This window comes from Phaenicophaeus curvirostris, chromosome 3, assembly GCF_032191515.1.
Source record: "Phaenicophaeus curvirostris isolate KB17595 chromosome 3, BPBGC_Pcur_1.0, whole genome shotgun sequence".
Classification (NCBI taxonomy): Eukaryota; Metazoa; Chordata; class Aves; order Cuculiformes; family Cuculidae; genus Phaenicophaeus; species Phaenicophaeus curvirostris.
In genome coordinates this window covers 65,055,618-65,073,868 of record NC_091394.1, presented here as the reverse complement: position 1 = coordinate 65,073,868, position 18,251 = coordinate 65,055,618, and the positions used below count along the sequence as shown (strand labels likewise).

Sequence of the window (18,251 nt, the reverse complement as noted above, 5' to 3'; positions counted from 1 at the left end):
AGGCACTCACCATCTGGCTTGACTTCTTGTTCTAAGTAGTTGTTTTGTGCAGGCAAACACTCTGAAAAATGAGGTGCTTAATATCACCTTGTCAGGAAATTAGCTATATATTGTATCTATTCATGCGCTGACCTCAGGTGGCAAATAATTTTGGAACTAATATAGCAGCTTCTCAGTAGGTAACAGAGTTTATCAAAGAAAGTAAATTAAATCACAGTAACTGATTTATCTCATATTAGAATTTTAAAGTTTTGGTTTATTCATTTTGGGTGAATTATACCAAGAAAGCTATAACTTTCAATACATGCTTACCTTCTGAGACAAAGCCAAATGGTTTTCTTTTGTTTGCAATTTTCCCTCAGGTGACATGACCCTCCTCAGCACTGCAGACTGGTTGCTAAGCCCTAGCACACAGAGCCCCACAGGTTTGGGTGGCTGTGGTGGGCACAGCAGGCATGGGCACTCAGCATGCGTTTTCAGATATTGTCCAGAAAATGTCCTGAGAAATAGCTTGTGCTTGGCGACTCTCATCTAAACTTTCTGAACGGAAAATTCCTGTCTCTGATTGCTCTTAAGTGACAAGGAAATATTTGTGAAAGAAGCATAACTGAATAATTTATTTCTGAATTAGATGTGTGCCAAGAGACACATTTTTGAGTGAAGCAGATGCCTAAGAATCTGTAGGTGGATATTTTGCTATTAATCTGTTTTATCTCAAAAAACTGTTTAGTTTGGGTTCCTTGAGCTGCTAAACATTGAAAGAAAATTAGAAAAGAAACAAAGAAAGAGAAAGGCTTAAGAAAATAATTGAATGAATGAAGCAAGGGTTTCTTTTTAAAGAAGGGTGAAATATAATTTTTTTTTCTGAGATTCTTGAAGCAGAATGCTGCTGAGACACAAGTGGCAGATTGTAAGGATGCAGTCGTAAGGGCTTACCAAACAACTTCCTTAAAATGCTGCAGTATGGTTTGCTTGCTTGTTGCACATGGAGTTGAGATGTAAACTGCTGAACCTTTACACGTTAAATACAATATGTGAAAACAACATCTAATCTACTATGCACTTATTCTTACTAACATGAAAAATCCCTCCCTTTGTGGCATAAGGGACCTTCATGTGAATGAGAAACAGGGCCTCCAGGTATTTGTGTGTCATACATATCTTGTAAAGATATGTTAAATTTGAATTGACTATGGGTGTGATTTAGGCAAGTTTCCATACCCTGAAGTGCAGGATATGTTCACTAGATGAGGAAGAGAGAAAAAAAAAAACCCTCCCATCCCCCGTCCCAAAGTGAAATGGCCCTGGTTCAAACAAATATGTTCATTAATTCCTCTAAGGCACATTTTCAGACTTAGCTCTCATTGATGTTGTTCTATAAGAGGATGTGGTTGGAAGATAGTTCACAGTTATTAGGTAATATTTTTAGCTTCACACTTAGTGGTAAATTTTCAAAGCGCTGGATGAAAATTTAGTTATGTGATTGAGTCTTGAGTTTGATCTCTTTGTGCAGGTCTGGTATAGTAACTCTTTATGTGCTTAATTTCACTTTGGTAGAGCAAAATCGCTGTAGTGCAGAACTGACCAGGTAGCGCTGGCCAAGGACTGCAGTTGAAGAAATTCAGGGGGTTTTGGGTGACTGCTATTTATTTTCTTCTATCTAAACATTTTTATACAAGTCAGATTTACTACTTCTGTTTCCTCTACAGTATTCTTTTAGAGCATAGTGATTTCTGTATTAAAAACACAGTTGTTGTAAGTTTATTGTACATAACAAGACAGTCTTCATAGCTCTGGATATTTGTGTGATGAAGAGAAAAGTAGCATTTCCTCAATATCTTAATTTAAAAAAATCTTAGCTAATAAGAACTAATTACTTTGCTGATGCTTTGGTTTTTAATTCCTCTTCTCTGGGCCAGGCAGCTTGGTCTTCAAACCAGTGATCAGGAAGTAACAAGAAAATTATAGACCCTGACCAGTCAGAAATTGCCCAGGGTTAAATGCAGAGGAGTAATACTAAAATGTCTGGCTGAAAACACACAGAAAGATCTGTTCTGGCATGCCAAGATGGTGCTGATAATATGAATACTGCAGTATATGAGTTTTCCATGATCTCTTTAAGTATATTTCCACAGAATACCCTCTGTTCTAGGGAACAGCAGACACTGGACACCATTAAAAATTTGGCTACATGTGACTTGCCTAAAAAAATCTGTTAAAAAAAAAAAAAGGAGATAATTCAAGCAAGGATCAAAATGTTCAAAGTTGTGCCTTATCTCTAATCTTTCTTTGTCAGCTAATTGCTGTGGTGGATTGATATGGAAGGAGTTAAAGAAACAATAACAACAGAAGCTAATAAAATCACCATTCATTAAGTTTTATCAGACAGCTCGTGGCTATTCCAACAACAGTGCCCACTTTGGTAGATGTACTTCGGAGGGGGGAAGACTGTGAGTAATCAACAAATTTGAAAGGAGTGGGAAAGCTGTTTTCCATAGTGGACAACGGCCTACAGTGTTCTTTACTTTTATTGAAAGAATGTAAGTGAATTCTGATGGAATACATAGAGTGAGAAACAAAAGCCTGTAATCCATCATGATGATGTTTTATACAACTGCAATGGAAAAAAATAGATGAATACTGGGAGAAGGAGCTGTGGTTTTCCAAGCAACTATACTTCGTTCATGTTAGCAGTATAGAGCTGCTTCTGCCCTCATTTCTGAGTGTCTGGAAGGAAGGATAGAAGGCATTTTCATATCAAGCAGGAAGGGAAAATGGGTAACAAATTGAAAGATACATAGGAAGGGAGGCTTCAAAGGGAGTTGGACATCAAAATTGCTTTGGGAAAGAGGGTTTCTCGTTCTTTAAGTACCTGCTGCAACATGAGAATAAGATCCCACACAAAGGCATTCAAAGATCCCCACTATGTCACGATCTCATGGTGTGGACTCAGAAAGGTCATTTTAAGTCTGGTAAACGTAAATCCATGTTCAGGGTTTCAAAAGGCAGTGCTGTGTAGTATGTTTGCTGTTGAGCTGCAGTATTATAGAAGAGTCAAACTTGTTTTCAGTATTTTCAGAAATAGCGATGGTGCAGTATGTTGAAATCTATAGAGAGGAAATGAGCTGTTTCTTACGGCACATGGTTTAGGTCTCTGCAAGTAAATGGTATGTTGAGTGTTCATTGTAATTCTAACAATACTTCGTAGCACTCAAAATAGTCTTTCAGTATTGCAGTTGAGCCTGCATACCAGCAGTGAATAGTTTTTAATTTCTTTTAATAAGTAATAGATATTCATAATTTTGTGTACCTTGGGGTGCAAAGTTTTGTTAGGTGATGGCAGTCAAGACATAATGATGCTCCTTTGGGAGATGATGCTTGGGTTCTGGTGTCTTCTAATTTCTCATTCCTGGAGTTTCTGTGTATTTATGTGTGCTGAAGTTTGTAGGCTTGGGTTTGTGATGAAGAGCTCAGTGGCATGAAACTTGTAATTGAAACGGGGGTACATCCATGTTTAGAAATAACGTTTTACCAAAAGAAAGGGCCTAATGTAAGTGAAAAGTCAATAGCTATTGACATTTGAGGGAAATAAAATACTGTAAATGACAAAGGACTTTAAAAAAAAAAGGAACATCTTGGAGGCACTATTATTTTAATATAATATATTTTTGCAAGCTTCTCATAAACATTTTTGCAGCACATGCCTTCTCAGACTCTGAATGGAGCTTGGTAGTGTCAGAAAACTGCCTGAGACTTGGTTACACTTCAGGGTTAGTTGGATCATCTGATCTCCTATCAGTCAGTACCTATGCCACCTGGTTTGATCAAGCTGAGTGGAGGGGAATGCAAGCTGGTGCTATCCATCTTGTGAATTTGTCTCTAAGTCTGGCAGTTGTGGAGCTCAAACTCTAGCCAAAAGTAGAGGGTGTTAATTCCCGCTTATGAAAGATCCCACTTTGTCATTCTGCTTCTGTCTTCGTTCCTCAGTGTTGCATCTTGCACACATAAAATGTAGAAAGTGCTTGACTTCTCCATGACACACTCTGTTCACTTGAAGCCTTCCATGTAGAGGAAGCAGAAGACAGTGTTCTTTAATGGCTTGGTCTGTGAGACTGTGTGATCGTTCTGACTGGCTTTGGTTAAAGAGCATGGATATTTTATGTAGACGCCATGCAAATGGTTGCACACATGTAGGGGAGTTACCATGGTCAAATTCCCAATCGAGATTTAAGAATGAAAACGACAGAAAGGAAATTGGCCATAACACCTCTAAAAGGATTGTTTATGGATATATGTTGCCTCATTTTGGACAGGAGAGATATAATGGTCAAGTGAGCGTGAAGGGGTAGGAACATTAGTTTGACTCAGATATTCTCATTTCCTAACAGCAGTGAATAAGACTATTCTAACTCATGACTATACCTGTCAGATGAATATCCAGATTAAAACTTGATTAGCAGTTACAAATACCGTCAAAAGTTATCTCCACCCAGATGTTTTTGGTTTTGAATTTTCTTTCTGATTTTGCACGGTAGTGGTGACGGCATTTCTTGGTAAATTTAAGGTTTTAACTGCTAGATGAGCGGGTTACAATGACATTAAGGTTCTTTCAGCTGTAATGCATAACATAAAAGGAAGATGAGGGTTGTGGGGGAACCGTGCATGCAGTGAAAGGTAGGTTTAGTCAGTAGTTGCAGAAGTTTTGAAGCTTTCTGACATCAGAGAAGAGGAGAGCAGGAAACAGTCTGGGCTTGAACTAGAATGTGCTGCTTTGAGCAGGGACTTTCTTTGAAAAGTGAACATAAATTTAGACTGGAAATTACCTAGTAGTAATTACCTTCTGGTGTTTTCCAGATAAATGAGATTCAGGAAAAATCCTCTGCTTTGAGAAGCAGGAGCAAGTGAGTTTATCAGGCTTCATGGTCAGGAGCTGATAATTTGATAGCCTGTGATAAAAAGAGAGAAGAATGTCTTGGATAGGAATTAGTGTTGTTAAGTAATGTGTTTATACAGAACATATAATCTTTAACCTATTTATAACTGCAAGATTTTTCAGTGCAAAGAGTTCAGAGTTTGAATAAAATAATGGAAAATACCATCACCTTAGAGATTCAGGGTAGAATTTTTGTCACTTTGTTAGTGACAATTATCTTTGAACTTGCTGTTGAGCTTTGAGCTTCTAATGGGTATGGAAAGAAGATGCTACCAAGTAAAAATAATGTATGAATAATAATGTATATATGAAGTACTTAATCAAGGTACTTATTTGATTCTTAGCTGCTAACATTATTTGAAGATGTCACCCTAAGACAAAATAGAACCAGAGATTGTATTTATACGTATGTCTATAAACAAACTAACAGCCTCCCCTAATTCATTGAGATTCCTTGTGCTCTGTGGACTTTGAGAGCTGTCAGCCAGGAATGATTTAATTTTGCCCACTTACTCATATAGTACAAAGGCTATAACATTATAGTATTAATTTAGTCTTAAAACTGCAGAAGTAAAACTGATTTAATAACTCAGCCATGTTTACAATATTTCTCTTCTAGCTTAATGTATATAGCATAGCTGTTAACAAAGACTAGTTCAGCAGAGCAAGCCTTATATGTATTTCAGATAATCAAAGTAATTTTTTAAAGATATTTTAAAACCTTGTTTTTCACATTCTTGAAGGCGCAATTTGTATGATGTGTTCATATGGCTTTTGTGTTAGGAATAGTCAAATGTTACTTCTTTAAATTAATATTTTAAACAGCCAGCATCTTATTCCTCATAGCACTCTTTACTGCTATGAATACCAGTGACTTCATGACAAGCTGTGTATTCAAAAAGTCATCAATTGGCCAGTGAACCACATGGACTTGTGGGTTCTGATCTGAAGTTCTCTCTCTCTCGAACATTGCACGTGACACCTTGCACTTGCAGTCTCTGCGTGTCTGAAGTAGAAATATCTTGACAATTAATATAACGTTGGATCAGCAGTTATGCTATCTCAGAATTTTTGTGGTTTTTTTTTCTCAGAGCTAGCATGTGTATTATCTGCTACTCCTATTTTTCCTATTATTCTGTTGTGTTGCTTTCTTATACGATTTCTTTTTAAATCTTGTTTTTAGTATTTCGTAAATTACTAGAAAAGAAAAATAAGGAGGAAAATTGTCTCTGTTGACATAGCTCCTTAAGCTTCTTGGTATATAAAGCAAATATATGTCAGTAATTCTAAATAACTGTTGAATTTTCACAGCAGATTAGATTTCTTCCTGAACTTTTTGTTGATAATCTGTTTTACTGCAAGAATGATTTTGCCAGCACTAAAACTTGGTAGCATGTCGCCAATCAGAGTCTGACTGTCTGATGCAAGTCTGATAATTCTGCAACTCTGTGTAGGTCTGTTATCATAAAAGTGCAGCAGAATGGGAACTCTCCTGTTTTGCTTTCTGCAGTCTCTACCAGAACTGAGCATGCTGTTGACAGCCACTGGCAAGCTTGCAGCACGTTCAGTGTTGATGTGGCAATATTCCCACTCCTTGCCCAGTGTCATCCTGTGAAAGCTTAGGACATGTTGCAGAAATGCTAATTGTCATGGAAAATATGGAGAGCTGAAATCCAGAACATGTTTAAAGAACACGTGGCAGGAGCAGAACTGTGCCCATCCAAAGCTTTGTTTCCTTGGACAGCTCCATACATCTCTTACGATAGGCGTGGATTACTGATGCGCTACCGTGCTAGACTGGCAGACTTGTAACCTTAGGAAATCCCTTTGCAGCTGTCCTCCCCTGTGATTCTGAGAGGAAATATGCTCCATTGCAGGTCAGTTTTTTCCTTGGGCAAATGAGAGACCTTCCTTTGCAGCAGGAGTCCCTGAAGTAGTTATTTCCAATGAGTGAAAACATGACTGTTGTTCTTAGTTTATTTCTTTGTACAGCAAGTTTTTATCCTCTTGAAATCTGCTTAGGCTCAGACAGAAGAAAATATGCAGTCATTTTCTGTCATTGTGATTAAAATGCTTGGGGAGTGGATGGCTATTCAGTTCCTATCCACCTTTATTAAATTCCCAACTAGCAGCAGCACCGAGGTCTGTTGAGATCATGGTTCTTCATAAAGGTGGCATGATAGGGCTTGTCTATTATCACCGTACTACCGGGTGTCCAGATCAGTAATAACGCAAACACCCTTTCTTATACTATTTTTGCATATTCAGGAAGTACAGCAGCTGAGAGAAGAGACATCAGAAATTGTCGTTATGAAAAATTTGTGTGCGCCTCAGTCAGCAACTAGAATTCAACAGCATTCAGTTATAAACATTGTTGCAATGAAATATTGTTCATGAGTCATACAGAGAGAAATTCAATTTTGATGAGATATTTGACAGATATCTTGAATGATTTGAGATCCAGAGAGCTACAGTAGGCTTTTAAAACAATGATGAGAGGCATTTTGATACACTTGGAAAGAAATTATCCTAAAAATCTTTATCTAGAACAAATGATGCTGTAGGTCTCTGTATTGTGTGAGGTGGCTCAGCATATTCCTTGGACTTTGCCACAGCTGTCAGCTATAGAGAAAAGAATCTTTCATTATTATTTCCAACAGTATAATTGTGTTATGGAAATTAGGCTCAGAAGACTTTCAGATTTTTGAGAAAGGTGGAGTAATCTATAAAAGAGGTATTAGTCTGACTGTAAAAATTTAGCTATGATAAGCTTCTAAGAAAAAGCAGTTGATACTGTAGATGCTATAATTCTTTGTATCTAGATTAACAAACTGTAGAATTTGCTGTAAAAATCTGGTAGTTTCTGGAAAAGTACTTGTGATAGGCACTGCAACAAGTATTTTGTTGCATCTGTGTGTTAGATTTACAGTTATTTGTTATGAAATAGATGTTGGATATGTTGTATGCTGTGTTTTTAGAAATATATTTGTATTGGAGTTGTAGTTAAGATCATGAGTGCACTCTGGAAGTCTTTCCCACCCTTTTCTACCACTGGTTAATCGACCTTGTGGAGTCTCTTGGACTTAACTTCTTTCACAAAAGGTGCTCTGCAGGAAAGTGCATGTAATGTTCTCCAGCTGCTGATGGGTGCTCAGTCTTTGAGACAAGACTAAACCTAGCATAAATAACTCTCCCCAGAATGCCTAAACTGTGCATACTGGACCCTCTGCACCAATCGTTTAACTCCTTGAAACTTTTCTTAACTGGGCTGCACTGCTTGCTAATGCAGGCATAGCAGAATTTTATGTGGAGCTAGTATAGATCTCCTGAGTTAGCATGCACAGACAAAACATCCTGTGTGAAGGTCAAAAGAAAATAGTGCATGATTAGTAAAACCTTGAGAGATTGCATGTAAATTCCTTGAATGAGATTAGGTAAAGGAAGCAGTGAGGCATGTGGAAATAAGAATTTGGATTGGCAAGGAAAGGTTCTTCATCAAAAGAGGAAGGTACCTCTCCTTCACCATTTACAAACCTGGAACCAAAAGGTTTTCTGCTAGTGAAGGTTGCAATTCCTGAACACATGTGTATAAGGCATACATATATGCACACATGCACATCAATGTCATGATGACACTGAGGCTTTCCATCTCAAATAGGATGCACTTTACCTTGGTTTTCTTGGATTCACTTTTCGCAGTGTTACTGAACTGCCTCGATGAAAGGTCAGGTATGCAACAGCACTTGTGCGTAGGAAGCAGTGACTCTGTGTGTCAACACAAGTGAAAGGAGTGGGTTGTTGATAGTAAAATCAGCTCCATTGTTTTCCGAAATGTCATCCTCAGTTGCTTTTGGTGTGCTCTAACTCCAAAAGTTAGGCATGTAAAAATGGATTTGAGAGACTGCAGCACTGATCTGATAACTCCCTAGGAGTAGATGTTGTGCCTGTTTGCATCCATGCCTGGTCAGCCCTGTCCTTGCTCCCTGGATCAGAATACTGTTGTTACAGAGATTGTGTCGGAGTATCAGAAAGGGATTTTTTTATATTTGCCTGAGACTTTCTTAAAAGTCATTAATTTATAACTAATTATGAAACAGCATGAGCCAGGAGAGAATCTCTTGCTTCCATTTTATTTCACTCTCTGACAAGATGCATTGGGTCACGGGTGCAGAGGGAATAAAATGTAAAAGCATTCTTTGAAGTATCTGGTGAGGACTGTGCCCTCTTTGTTTATTCAGGGTTGCTGAGTACGAAGTTGGTTTTCATTTTAAGCAGGGAAATCCAACATGAGAAAAGTGTTTTACTTCATCACAAATTCTCATTTTTCCACTGAAGAGTTATTTGGATGCATAAAAAAAATGTGAACAGCCCTCAGAGAAACCTATTAAAAAATTATTTCCTTTTTTGTCTCATTCAAATTGCCTTCTTTCAAGCCTGTAATTGTCAGCGTGACCTGATCTAAATGTGGACCCTTATTGTTGGGTCTGTGGGATTAAGAGGAATCAGGACAGGTGCAGAGAGTTGCATGGGGACTTCTGATTTGTTACAGTGGCTCTTATTCCTTGGGGACAGAAATAACCCTCTTGATCATTTTATATGTATGTGTAAATCATAGCTGCCAGTACTTTGCATTGCTTGTATATGCAAATACATAAAATGCGAAATATTGATAGCCATGATTTGAAACATTTTTGGCAAATTTTTGTTTTATTGAATTTGTGGCTGTAGTGAGTGTGTGTGTGCATGTGTGTGCAAGAATATTAGGTGCATATAGAATATATTTTATTTCTATCTCTATAGTTAAAACCGAACCAATGAGCAGCAGTGAGATTGCTAGTACTACTACCACAGACGGGTCTTTAGACAATTTCTCAGGATCAGGTAAGCAATAAACAAAGGTTTTAAGCTTAGCATTTTTTCATTTACTGTTTTCTTATCCCATGTGCTCTAAACCTGTGCACAGCTGTTAAAACATCTTGTGCACGTTATAGCTTATGCCTATTTTTGTTCATCTTACTCAGACAGTGAAATTCAATAAGAGTTTTCCCCAAGTAAGGAGCATTACAGCATCAGGCTTATTGATGTCTATTGGTGTCTTTGATGGGAGTCTCACTAGGGAGTATTCTGGCCCAGAGTAATTAGTATACCTGCCTCTGTGATTAGCGTTGTCATTGAGGGGTACATCTTTCTCATTGATTGTAATTTATTATCAAGGTATTCATTGTTTCATCAGGTTGTTTTTCTTCCTGGAAGCGAAACACATATTAACTGCTAATGTCCAGGAGACAAACACTGTGAGAAAAGCCTAATGATTGTACAGTTTTGCCTACCTATGTATCGACTGTGGTATTTTGACCATGTCATTTTTGCAGTGCAAATCAAATGAAAAAAGGATCTGATATTGTGGGGTTGTATTTCCAGAGTAGCAAAATTTGACATCTTGCAACCAGTCAGGCTCCAAGTAGCTAAGCCTTTTCTGATCTTGTCACAGCCTCCATTTTCAGCACTTGCTCTTGAATATGAAAGTAGCAAACTGGAAAGGCAAAAAAAAAATTTAATTTATGGAGCATTTTAAATCTCTGAAAGAAGAAAAGGCAGTATGTTTCATTTCATGGCATTTCATTCTGTGGTGATCTGACTAAAGGCTGGACCGTAACATTTGGCATGTCTGCAGCTTCCCTCACAGGCCACAGAAAAGAAAGCCATCAGGTGTGCAAGGCATGGAAAGAGGTTCCTTGCTTCCCCCTGCGCTTCGCGAGCGCTCCCAGCCTGTAAAGATGATAGATTTTTCCTGTAGTTGGCCAGGAAAGGGGTAGCTGGTGAAGGGTAATTATCCGTGCCTTGTTTATTTCCAAGTACTTAGCAATAGGGCCTGTTGTTTCTCTGGCTGTCTGATTTTACAGTAGTCTCATAACCTGCAGCTGACCCCTTCCTGGCAAAGCCTTCAAAACCAGCCATGGGACCCAGAGAAGAAATGGCACCCGAACGGTAACCAGAAAATGAATTGCTCCCAAAAGTAATTCCCAGAGTGGAGCCCACGAGCACACCCACCGTGCTCTCAGCAGCATCCAAAAATACTGGACGGAACTGGGATGGGGAAGCATAAAGCCCTGGGTCAGCAGTGGCTGGGCTGCTGGGAGAAGCGTGCTCTCAGGTTTAAGTGTTTCGCTGAAGAAATTTGCACATTGGTCATGACACCTTTATGCGATAATGAGAGGTTTGAAAGTGTGAAAGCATTAAAAAAAAGAAAGAAGTTAAGATGGAGGAAAAGAGAAGGAAGTGGAATATAGTAATACATCATCTACATTATGGAAATTTTTTTTTTAAATAAAAAAAAGAGGCACGTGCTCTGGAGCTGGCCATATGTTTTCAATCGAGGAATGCATAAATCTCCTTCATAAAATGTAGCTCTTAAAATTTCTAAAAGTTAATAAAATGTTGCACTTGAGATATTAATAATCCTTTGAAAATATGAAGGGAAATGTTTCCATTAGGAAATAGATTGTTCGCATTGAAAATGTTGTCTGTGTGTGAACAAAGAACAAACTATTGCTCACAAGATATTTAAAGGAGCAATTTAGTATTTGAAATTTGTAATCAAGATTTTAATGTTAAGCATTCTTGTATAGTTCCTGATAAATTATTTTCTATCTAAAGTATCAATGATATTTGAATTTAATTAAAATCTTGTTAATACCTTGAAATTCTATTAGGAAAAATAATATTTATCTTTGGTGTGTGTATTTACACTTCTGTGTGCTTTCTTTTCTCCTTGGTGCAGCAATTGGAAGCAGTGGTTTCAGCCCAAGACAAACACACCAGTTCTCCCCACCACAGATTTACCCTTCCAAGTATGATATCTTTTAAAAATAATAATAGTAGTAGTAGTAATAATAATAACTGAAATAGGCAGATTTTAACCTCATTTAAAATAATAATTGGGTCCATCTGTTAAGTCATAATTTAAACCGCAGCAGCTTATGGGGAAAAAAAAATTGATATTTTTTTAAATGCTAAGAATGTATTTGAAAAATATTTGGGAAGTTCTTATTTTACTTATTCTTTTTTATTATTGACTTCTTGTTGTTTTGTCTTACAGTTTCTGTTGTCTAACACAGCCTATGATTATGTGTTAATGAAGCAGCGGGATTATAATAAGGCTAAAAATAAGTACCCACATGTCTGTCTAATGTAGTGTCTATCCTATTTTCTGTCATTTGTAATCAATAGCAGACCATACCCACATATTCTTCCTACCCCCTCTTCACAAGCGATGGCTGCGTATGGGCAGACACAGTTTACAACGGGGATGCAACAAGCTACAGCTTATGCAACCTACCCCCAGCCTGGCCAACCCTATGGAATCCCTTCATATGGTAAGAAACCATGTCCTTGTTATTTTGTTCCTGAGGTAAATATTTCTTAGAACAAGATTACATGATCTTAGTGTCAGTGTTTAGCGGGACAACTGCGCTCAAGCATTACTTGTGAAAGACTGGTAATTTTGCCATTAGAGAGAGTGATGCTTTATTTATGTATTAAAATACTAAGAAGTTATTTGAGAGGATGACTCTCTTGGGATCAAGGAGATTCATTAGGTTTTTTATTTGTGAAGTGGAGAAAGAGATCTAGGGACTTCCATTACACAGGCAGAGCTCCTAGTGACTTGCCGAGGAGCTCTGCTCTCCAGCAATGCCATAAGGATAAGTCAGAAAATAAAGGTCTGAATTTGAGCTGATCCAGATTACTGGAACCCAGGTGAATCAGTGAAGCTGCACTGATTTTCAGCAGGTGAGGAGCTGATTCAAAAAGACCCCCACCAAAAAAATCTCATTTGCAATGTTTTAAAACACCCTGGAGGTGAAAATTGAGGTAAATTGCTATTAAAGCTCTGTCTGACTGATGAAGGAGATAGTACTAAGTAGCAAATCTTTAAAGAAAAAAAGAATTAATTTAAAACCAAGCTGCTGTGGGTGAGACCATTTTGCTGCCAGACTGTCTGCTGGCAGACCGCATAGCAGTTCAGCAGTGAAGATGCATTATTAGAAAATAGGTCTTGTATTTCTCTGGGGGAATGTAGCAAAAATATACAATCCACATGCTTTTAGTGATATGTTTTGTAAAGACAAATTCAGTAATGTAAATTTTATACAAATAGGACAGAACTTGCAGTACAAACTGTGTCAGTCAAAATCATTAAAACTTTTAAGTGCAAAACTGTTGAACGTTTTGTCCTGAAATCTGCAAGTTGAAATCTACTGGGTCTCAATCATATCCTACAGAAGATTACTGTAAAAACACTAGGTTCAAGATATAGATTGTTACTTGGCCTTACTTTAAAAAATGGGTTTCGTTAATATGTCATCAATAATTATGATCCAAAGAAGCATTCTTCCTATGACCACAGCGATCACTTATTGCCAAAAATATGGTTACAAATATGAATGGGATGTTTCAGTTCCATTCCACGTTTTAAACTTACACAAACAAAATACTTTAAGGGTATTTGAAGTACATTTTCAAGACTAAGGAGATGGGAATTCTTCCCCCACCACTGCAAGCTCATCTTGCTGATTAGAGCTTGTCTGCTCTTTCCAGCTGGATCAGGTGATGTGGTAATGGTCAACCCCTTTCCCCACTGCGCTTTTCTTGACCTGTTTCCTCCTGTGGAAACAAGGTGTCCACCTTGTGTTCATACTTCACTGGCTCTGGTGGCTTGGGCAGCCCAAACAGTGACATTTTTTTTTCTCTTGTTTCTTTGGATGAAGTCCTGACCTCACTGAAATCAACTATAGAACTCCCACTGACTTCAGCAAGGCCTTGATTTCACTACTTGAGTTTAGCTGTCTTGTTGTTGTCGGAGCTATAATTGAGAGTTGCTTTACTTGGCAGCTGCTTGCCGGGGGTTAACATGCCTGCCTGCTCTTTTGTTTTGTTCTGTTTATTTTCCCAGTCCATCCTCCATGCCTAGGATTTTGGATAATTTTGCCTAACCACTGAATCTCCTCACTCCTAAGCCAAGTGGATTTTAGTGCATTTTATTATTTTTAGGTAGTGCCTTGTGTCTGGGGCTAAGGTACTCCCTGCTGATGTACTTTATAGCAGTAATATATACAGCACCGTATATTTTTTTTGCATATTTAAGACACATTATATAGTCTATGTTCCCAAAATAAATTACATGGGGAACACTGGGACACTAATTTGCAACAAGACAAGAACTGAAGCCTTGTTCAGAGCCAAAATTCTCATCTTGGGTCAACAGCTTAGACCCATGCCTTTTTATCTTCCAGGCTGAGACCTCCCAGCAGGAATAAAGATAGGAGATGTATATGTGAAAAGAAAAACTCTGAGTTGGAGTGAGGAACTTCTTTCATTTTGTTTCTTTACTCTGGGGATTATTGGAAGAAAAAAGTATTCGTAAATTCACATATCAACATCCCTCAAGTTTTCTCTCTAGGGCAGAGTTTGGGAAGGTGGTGTCTCAAATGCACCTCTAGCCTCTTCATGTTTCCACTGCCCCACCTCCACCGTGGTGCAGCCAAGCAGGCAGGAAGGGGGGCGGAGGGGAATGCCACTGACAGCTGCCTCCCAGGGGTTCCTGGCTCTGGTTCATCTGCAAAGCCCCTGAGGAGGCTGGAGAATTTCCTGAAACTCCCTCCTCCTGCCTGCTTTGGTACCCGCACAAGCAAAGGCTTTGCTTACCAACTTCTTTTCTTTCTAGATACTGGCAGTCCCCTTATGTTTTCTTACTGCCCCTTCCCGCTTCCTTGCATACATTACATTTGGGAGAAGGAGAAGGGAGCATCAAGGTTTGATGAGTGAAGGCTACCTGGATGAGAGCAGGTGAGAAGAGTAGGTACCAGGAGATGAAAGGCTCTTTATGGCATGGAGGTTTGCAAAACGGCACATCAGTGCCAAGCTGTCTCCACTCGAGTGGCATCCTTCTGCTGCTGCCCTTGATTGCTTCCTCACGCTGGTCTAAGATGAACAGTTGAATCAGGCCATTAAAGCTGGGCTATAAATTTAATGCTCGATTTAGTTAGCCATTCTCTAAGCAATAGTTAATCAACTTTTCATGAAGCCCTTAAATAGACAACAAATAGGGATGCTGAAACATCCATAGCAGGAGTTTCCCCATGGAAACGAAGTGTCAGATTCGTCATTCAGATTGTTTAATTGTAATATGAAACAGAAGCAGCAAGTAAGCACCAGGGAAGAACAAGCAAACAGAGTTAGCCTGGCAGTTAGCAGGTCTGACAGAAGGAACTAAGTGCAGTTAATGACAACAGTTGAAAAATAATTATTTAAATCACAGAAGAATTTCTGCTATTTCTGTATAGGGAGCTGCTGACATTTCGCAAACACAGTAACTTTTCAGCTCTCTTCTACCTTTAAACGTTGTTCAATCTTCTTAAAAAAAAAAAAATCAATAACCAGGAAATAGACTTATATTAACAGTCATTTTCAAAGGAATGTTACTTAATTCACACTTAGTTAATTCAGTTCAAATAATGGTGGTTTCTGAACAATGAGGTATCAAGGAAAGCCACAGTGAAACCTCAGAGTATTGTATTACTTTTCCATTGCTTTGGCTATAATTATTTTTAAATGGTAGTTCATGTTGGGACAACCTTGTAATTAAAACTAAGAGACAGAGGCTGAATTGTGTGCATTTCCTCAGTGTTTCACTTGCTTCTATTTACTTGCTTGTTGCCTTACAAATCAGGGGAAGAATCACTGAAGTTGGGAGGCAAGTCATTCATTTGACTGGACTTTGGATTCTTCTATTACTAAATTTGGAAATGAGAGGGGGATGTGATGTGTAATGGATTTCCCTGTCAGTCTAGATTAATGACTCTCTGTTGTGTTTTTCCTGGTTTGGGAGATTGCTGCAGGAATAGTTTCTGTCTGTTAGGTGTTTATTTGTTAAAAGACTGAATGCCTCCTATAGCATTTAATTAGCTTTGAAAATCATCATTACATTTAATGCTGCTAGTTCTCTCTAGCCATTTCTAATTCCTTAGAAAGCCATTGCCCTCAGAGCCATGTAATTTTTGTGTAGGAATATTATACAATGCAGGTCTCAGTTATGTCATTAATGGGTGGATGGCAGGAGAGCTTGACTACGTTATGCTTCATTAAAATCATATAAAGTTGCTAATCTTCCTCTGTGAAATGTCATGAAAATATGGAAAAGTCAGCCTCTGGCAGGAAAGGAAAGAAGGAATAATGCAGCTTCCTGTTCATGTATAAATTTCTTTTGCAGTTACTGGAAACACAGTTTTGAATTTAACCTTTCCCTGGTGAACTTCAGTTTTATGTGTGCTTATAGATTTCCCTTACCCCATTTATTTGTGCATGCTCTTGGTATTTGTTCTCTCATGCATGCAATAGCAGATACATGTTAAAAGTGCTGTTAATTAAGTGATTTTATTTTCCATCCCTGTTTGAATATGAACAAATAGATTTGCTGTCACTAACTGATTTAGGTGCATTGTGGGCAGGCATCAAGACAGAAGGTGGATTGGCACAATCACAGTCACCTGGACAGACAGGATTTCTAAGCTACGGTGCCAGCTTTAGCACACCTCAACCTGGACAGGCTCCCTATAGCTACCAGATGCAAGGTCTGTATAAGTAGATGTTAGCACTAATTAAATACAGTTAATGCTTTATTACTTGGGTTTTTTTCCTTTACATTTCTAGGATAAAAATTAATGTTTGTGTGAGCACTTACCTCTGATGTTATTGCAGTTCAAGCTGAAATGATGACTGCCTTTGCTGAGAGTAGCATCAGGCCAGCTCTCAGCAGTTTGGAAGATCCCTCACTTAGAGACTTCATTACTTTTTTGAGTAGTGAAGTGTTGTAGTGTTATTACAGTAAAAATGTATCTTTGAATAGCAATAGTTTAACAAATGGTCAATGTGACAAAGCAAGTCCTGTAAAACGTGTCAGGATTATGAATTTAGGAAGTGCCAAATATAATTTGACACCTGAATGTGTGCGGGGAGGGAGAAGAAGATAAAAATACCTACTGCAGCTGTGGAGGTAGCGGAATAACGATTGAAGTCTGTTTCTTTGAAGTCTATTTAAAAGCTGTAAGTCTTTGTATGTGCAGGCTATTATTATAAATTGTATTTTGTAGCCTTGCCTGTTTAGTTTATTTAATATATTTCCCCCTTTTTCTCCTAGTTCCTTTTTCCCCTTCTGTATTGGGTAACTACTAGATGTATGTGGCTCTGGATTTTCACAGCTTTAAGGGATATTTTAAAAAAAAAAATCTTTTTACTTTTTACTACCAATAATACCATCTTTGCTACAAATAGCTAATTTTGGATATCTGCTGCAGGACTTTTCACCCCTGAATTTGACAGCTGAAATCAGGTGTGTTGCAGATTTTAGGCTGTTGAAGTAAGTGATCACCCATAGAACTGAACCACATTTTTCAAAAGTTTAGCGACTCTCTTTATTATTATCAGGCTCCATTTAAACTTTGTACCATCATGTAAATGCTCCATGAAATGTCTTGAGGCAGAAGTGCTTTCAGAGACTAAATGGATGAGGTTTTGCTGTTGTTCGCTGCCTTTAAGGTTATATTGATCCAGTCCTTCACTCGGAAACAAAAGAAATGGTTTGTGTTGGTTTTTTCTAAATCCCTTTTTGAGCTGTGTGTTCAGGAGCTCCATAGGGCAGAAGTGACCATCTGACATATAAAATATTGCTTACGTGTAGAGAGTATAAGAACAGTGTGCAGACTTTCATCTACATGCTGAATAGTGGTGATCTTCTACTCATCAGAGTAATACAACCATAACCAAGTTATTGGTTTTGCTTTTTGCAGATAGCCACACTACAAAAACCAAATACTGTTTTGCTAATTTACACAGCCAAATGAAAATATAGTCCCCATAGAAGGTGGAGGGTAAAATAAAACAGGGAGGCTTATTAGGGCCTAATATAACAATAGAACTGACACAGTTTAGGCATAATAAACAGTTGTCATCCTCTTCCACTTCATATTGGTTATCTAACAGCTCTAACGGTGGAGGTTTTGTAAGATAAAGAGGAGAGGGATGTCAATAAGAAGATATTTTAGGGAGGACAATGAAGTATTTTTGCAGATGTCTATGGGAAACTCACTTGATGGAGGGAGGAAAGGAGAAGCAACATGGGATAATGAGAAAGAGTGCTTGTTGGAAATCTTTAAGAGCAAGTAGTGAATTCTGGCATTGGTAGAGCAAAGCTAGGACTCCTTCAATGAATTATGTAGAGGTCTGTCATAAAGGGTGTTGCTTTGTTTTCTGCAATATGCAA

The 18,251-nt window shown here is 38.1% G+C and overlaps 1 protein-coding gene across 2 annotated transcripts in view; it reads left to right on the top strand.

The window, feature by feature from the left end:
* Positions 1–18,251, top strand: part of EYA1 (EYA transcriptional coactivator and phosphatase 1) — a 151,735-nt gene that overhangs the window by 71,766 nt on the left and 61,718 nt on the right. Inside the window, exons 4-8 of one of the 2 annotated variants that reach the window (XM_069854231.1) lie at positions 363–425; positions 9,734–9,814; positions 11,715–11,784; positions 12,164–12,309; positions 16,426–16,563. In XM_069854231.1, coding sequence (XP_069710332.1) covers positions 363–425; positions 9,734–9,814; positions 11,715–11,784; positions 12,164–12,309; positions 16,426–16,563 — 498 coding nt within the window. Of the gene's footprint in view, positions 1–362; positions 426–660; positions 681–9,733; positions 9,815–11,714; positions 11,785–12,163; positions 12,310–16,425; positions 16,564–18,251 lie in introns of those variants that run through there. The other variant, XM_069854232.1, reaches the window with a different exon arrangement.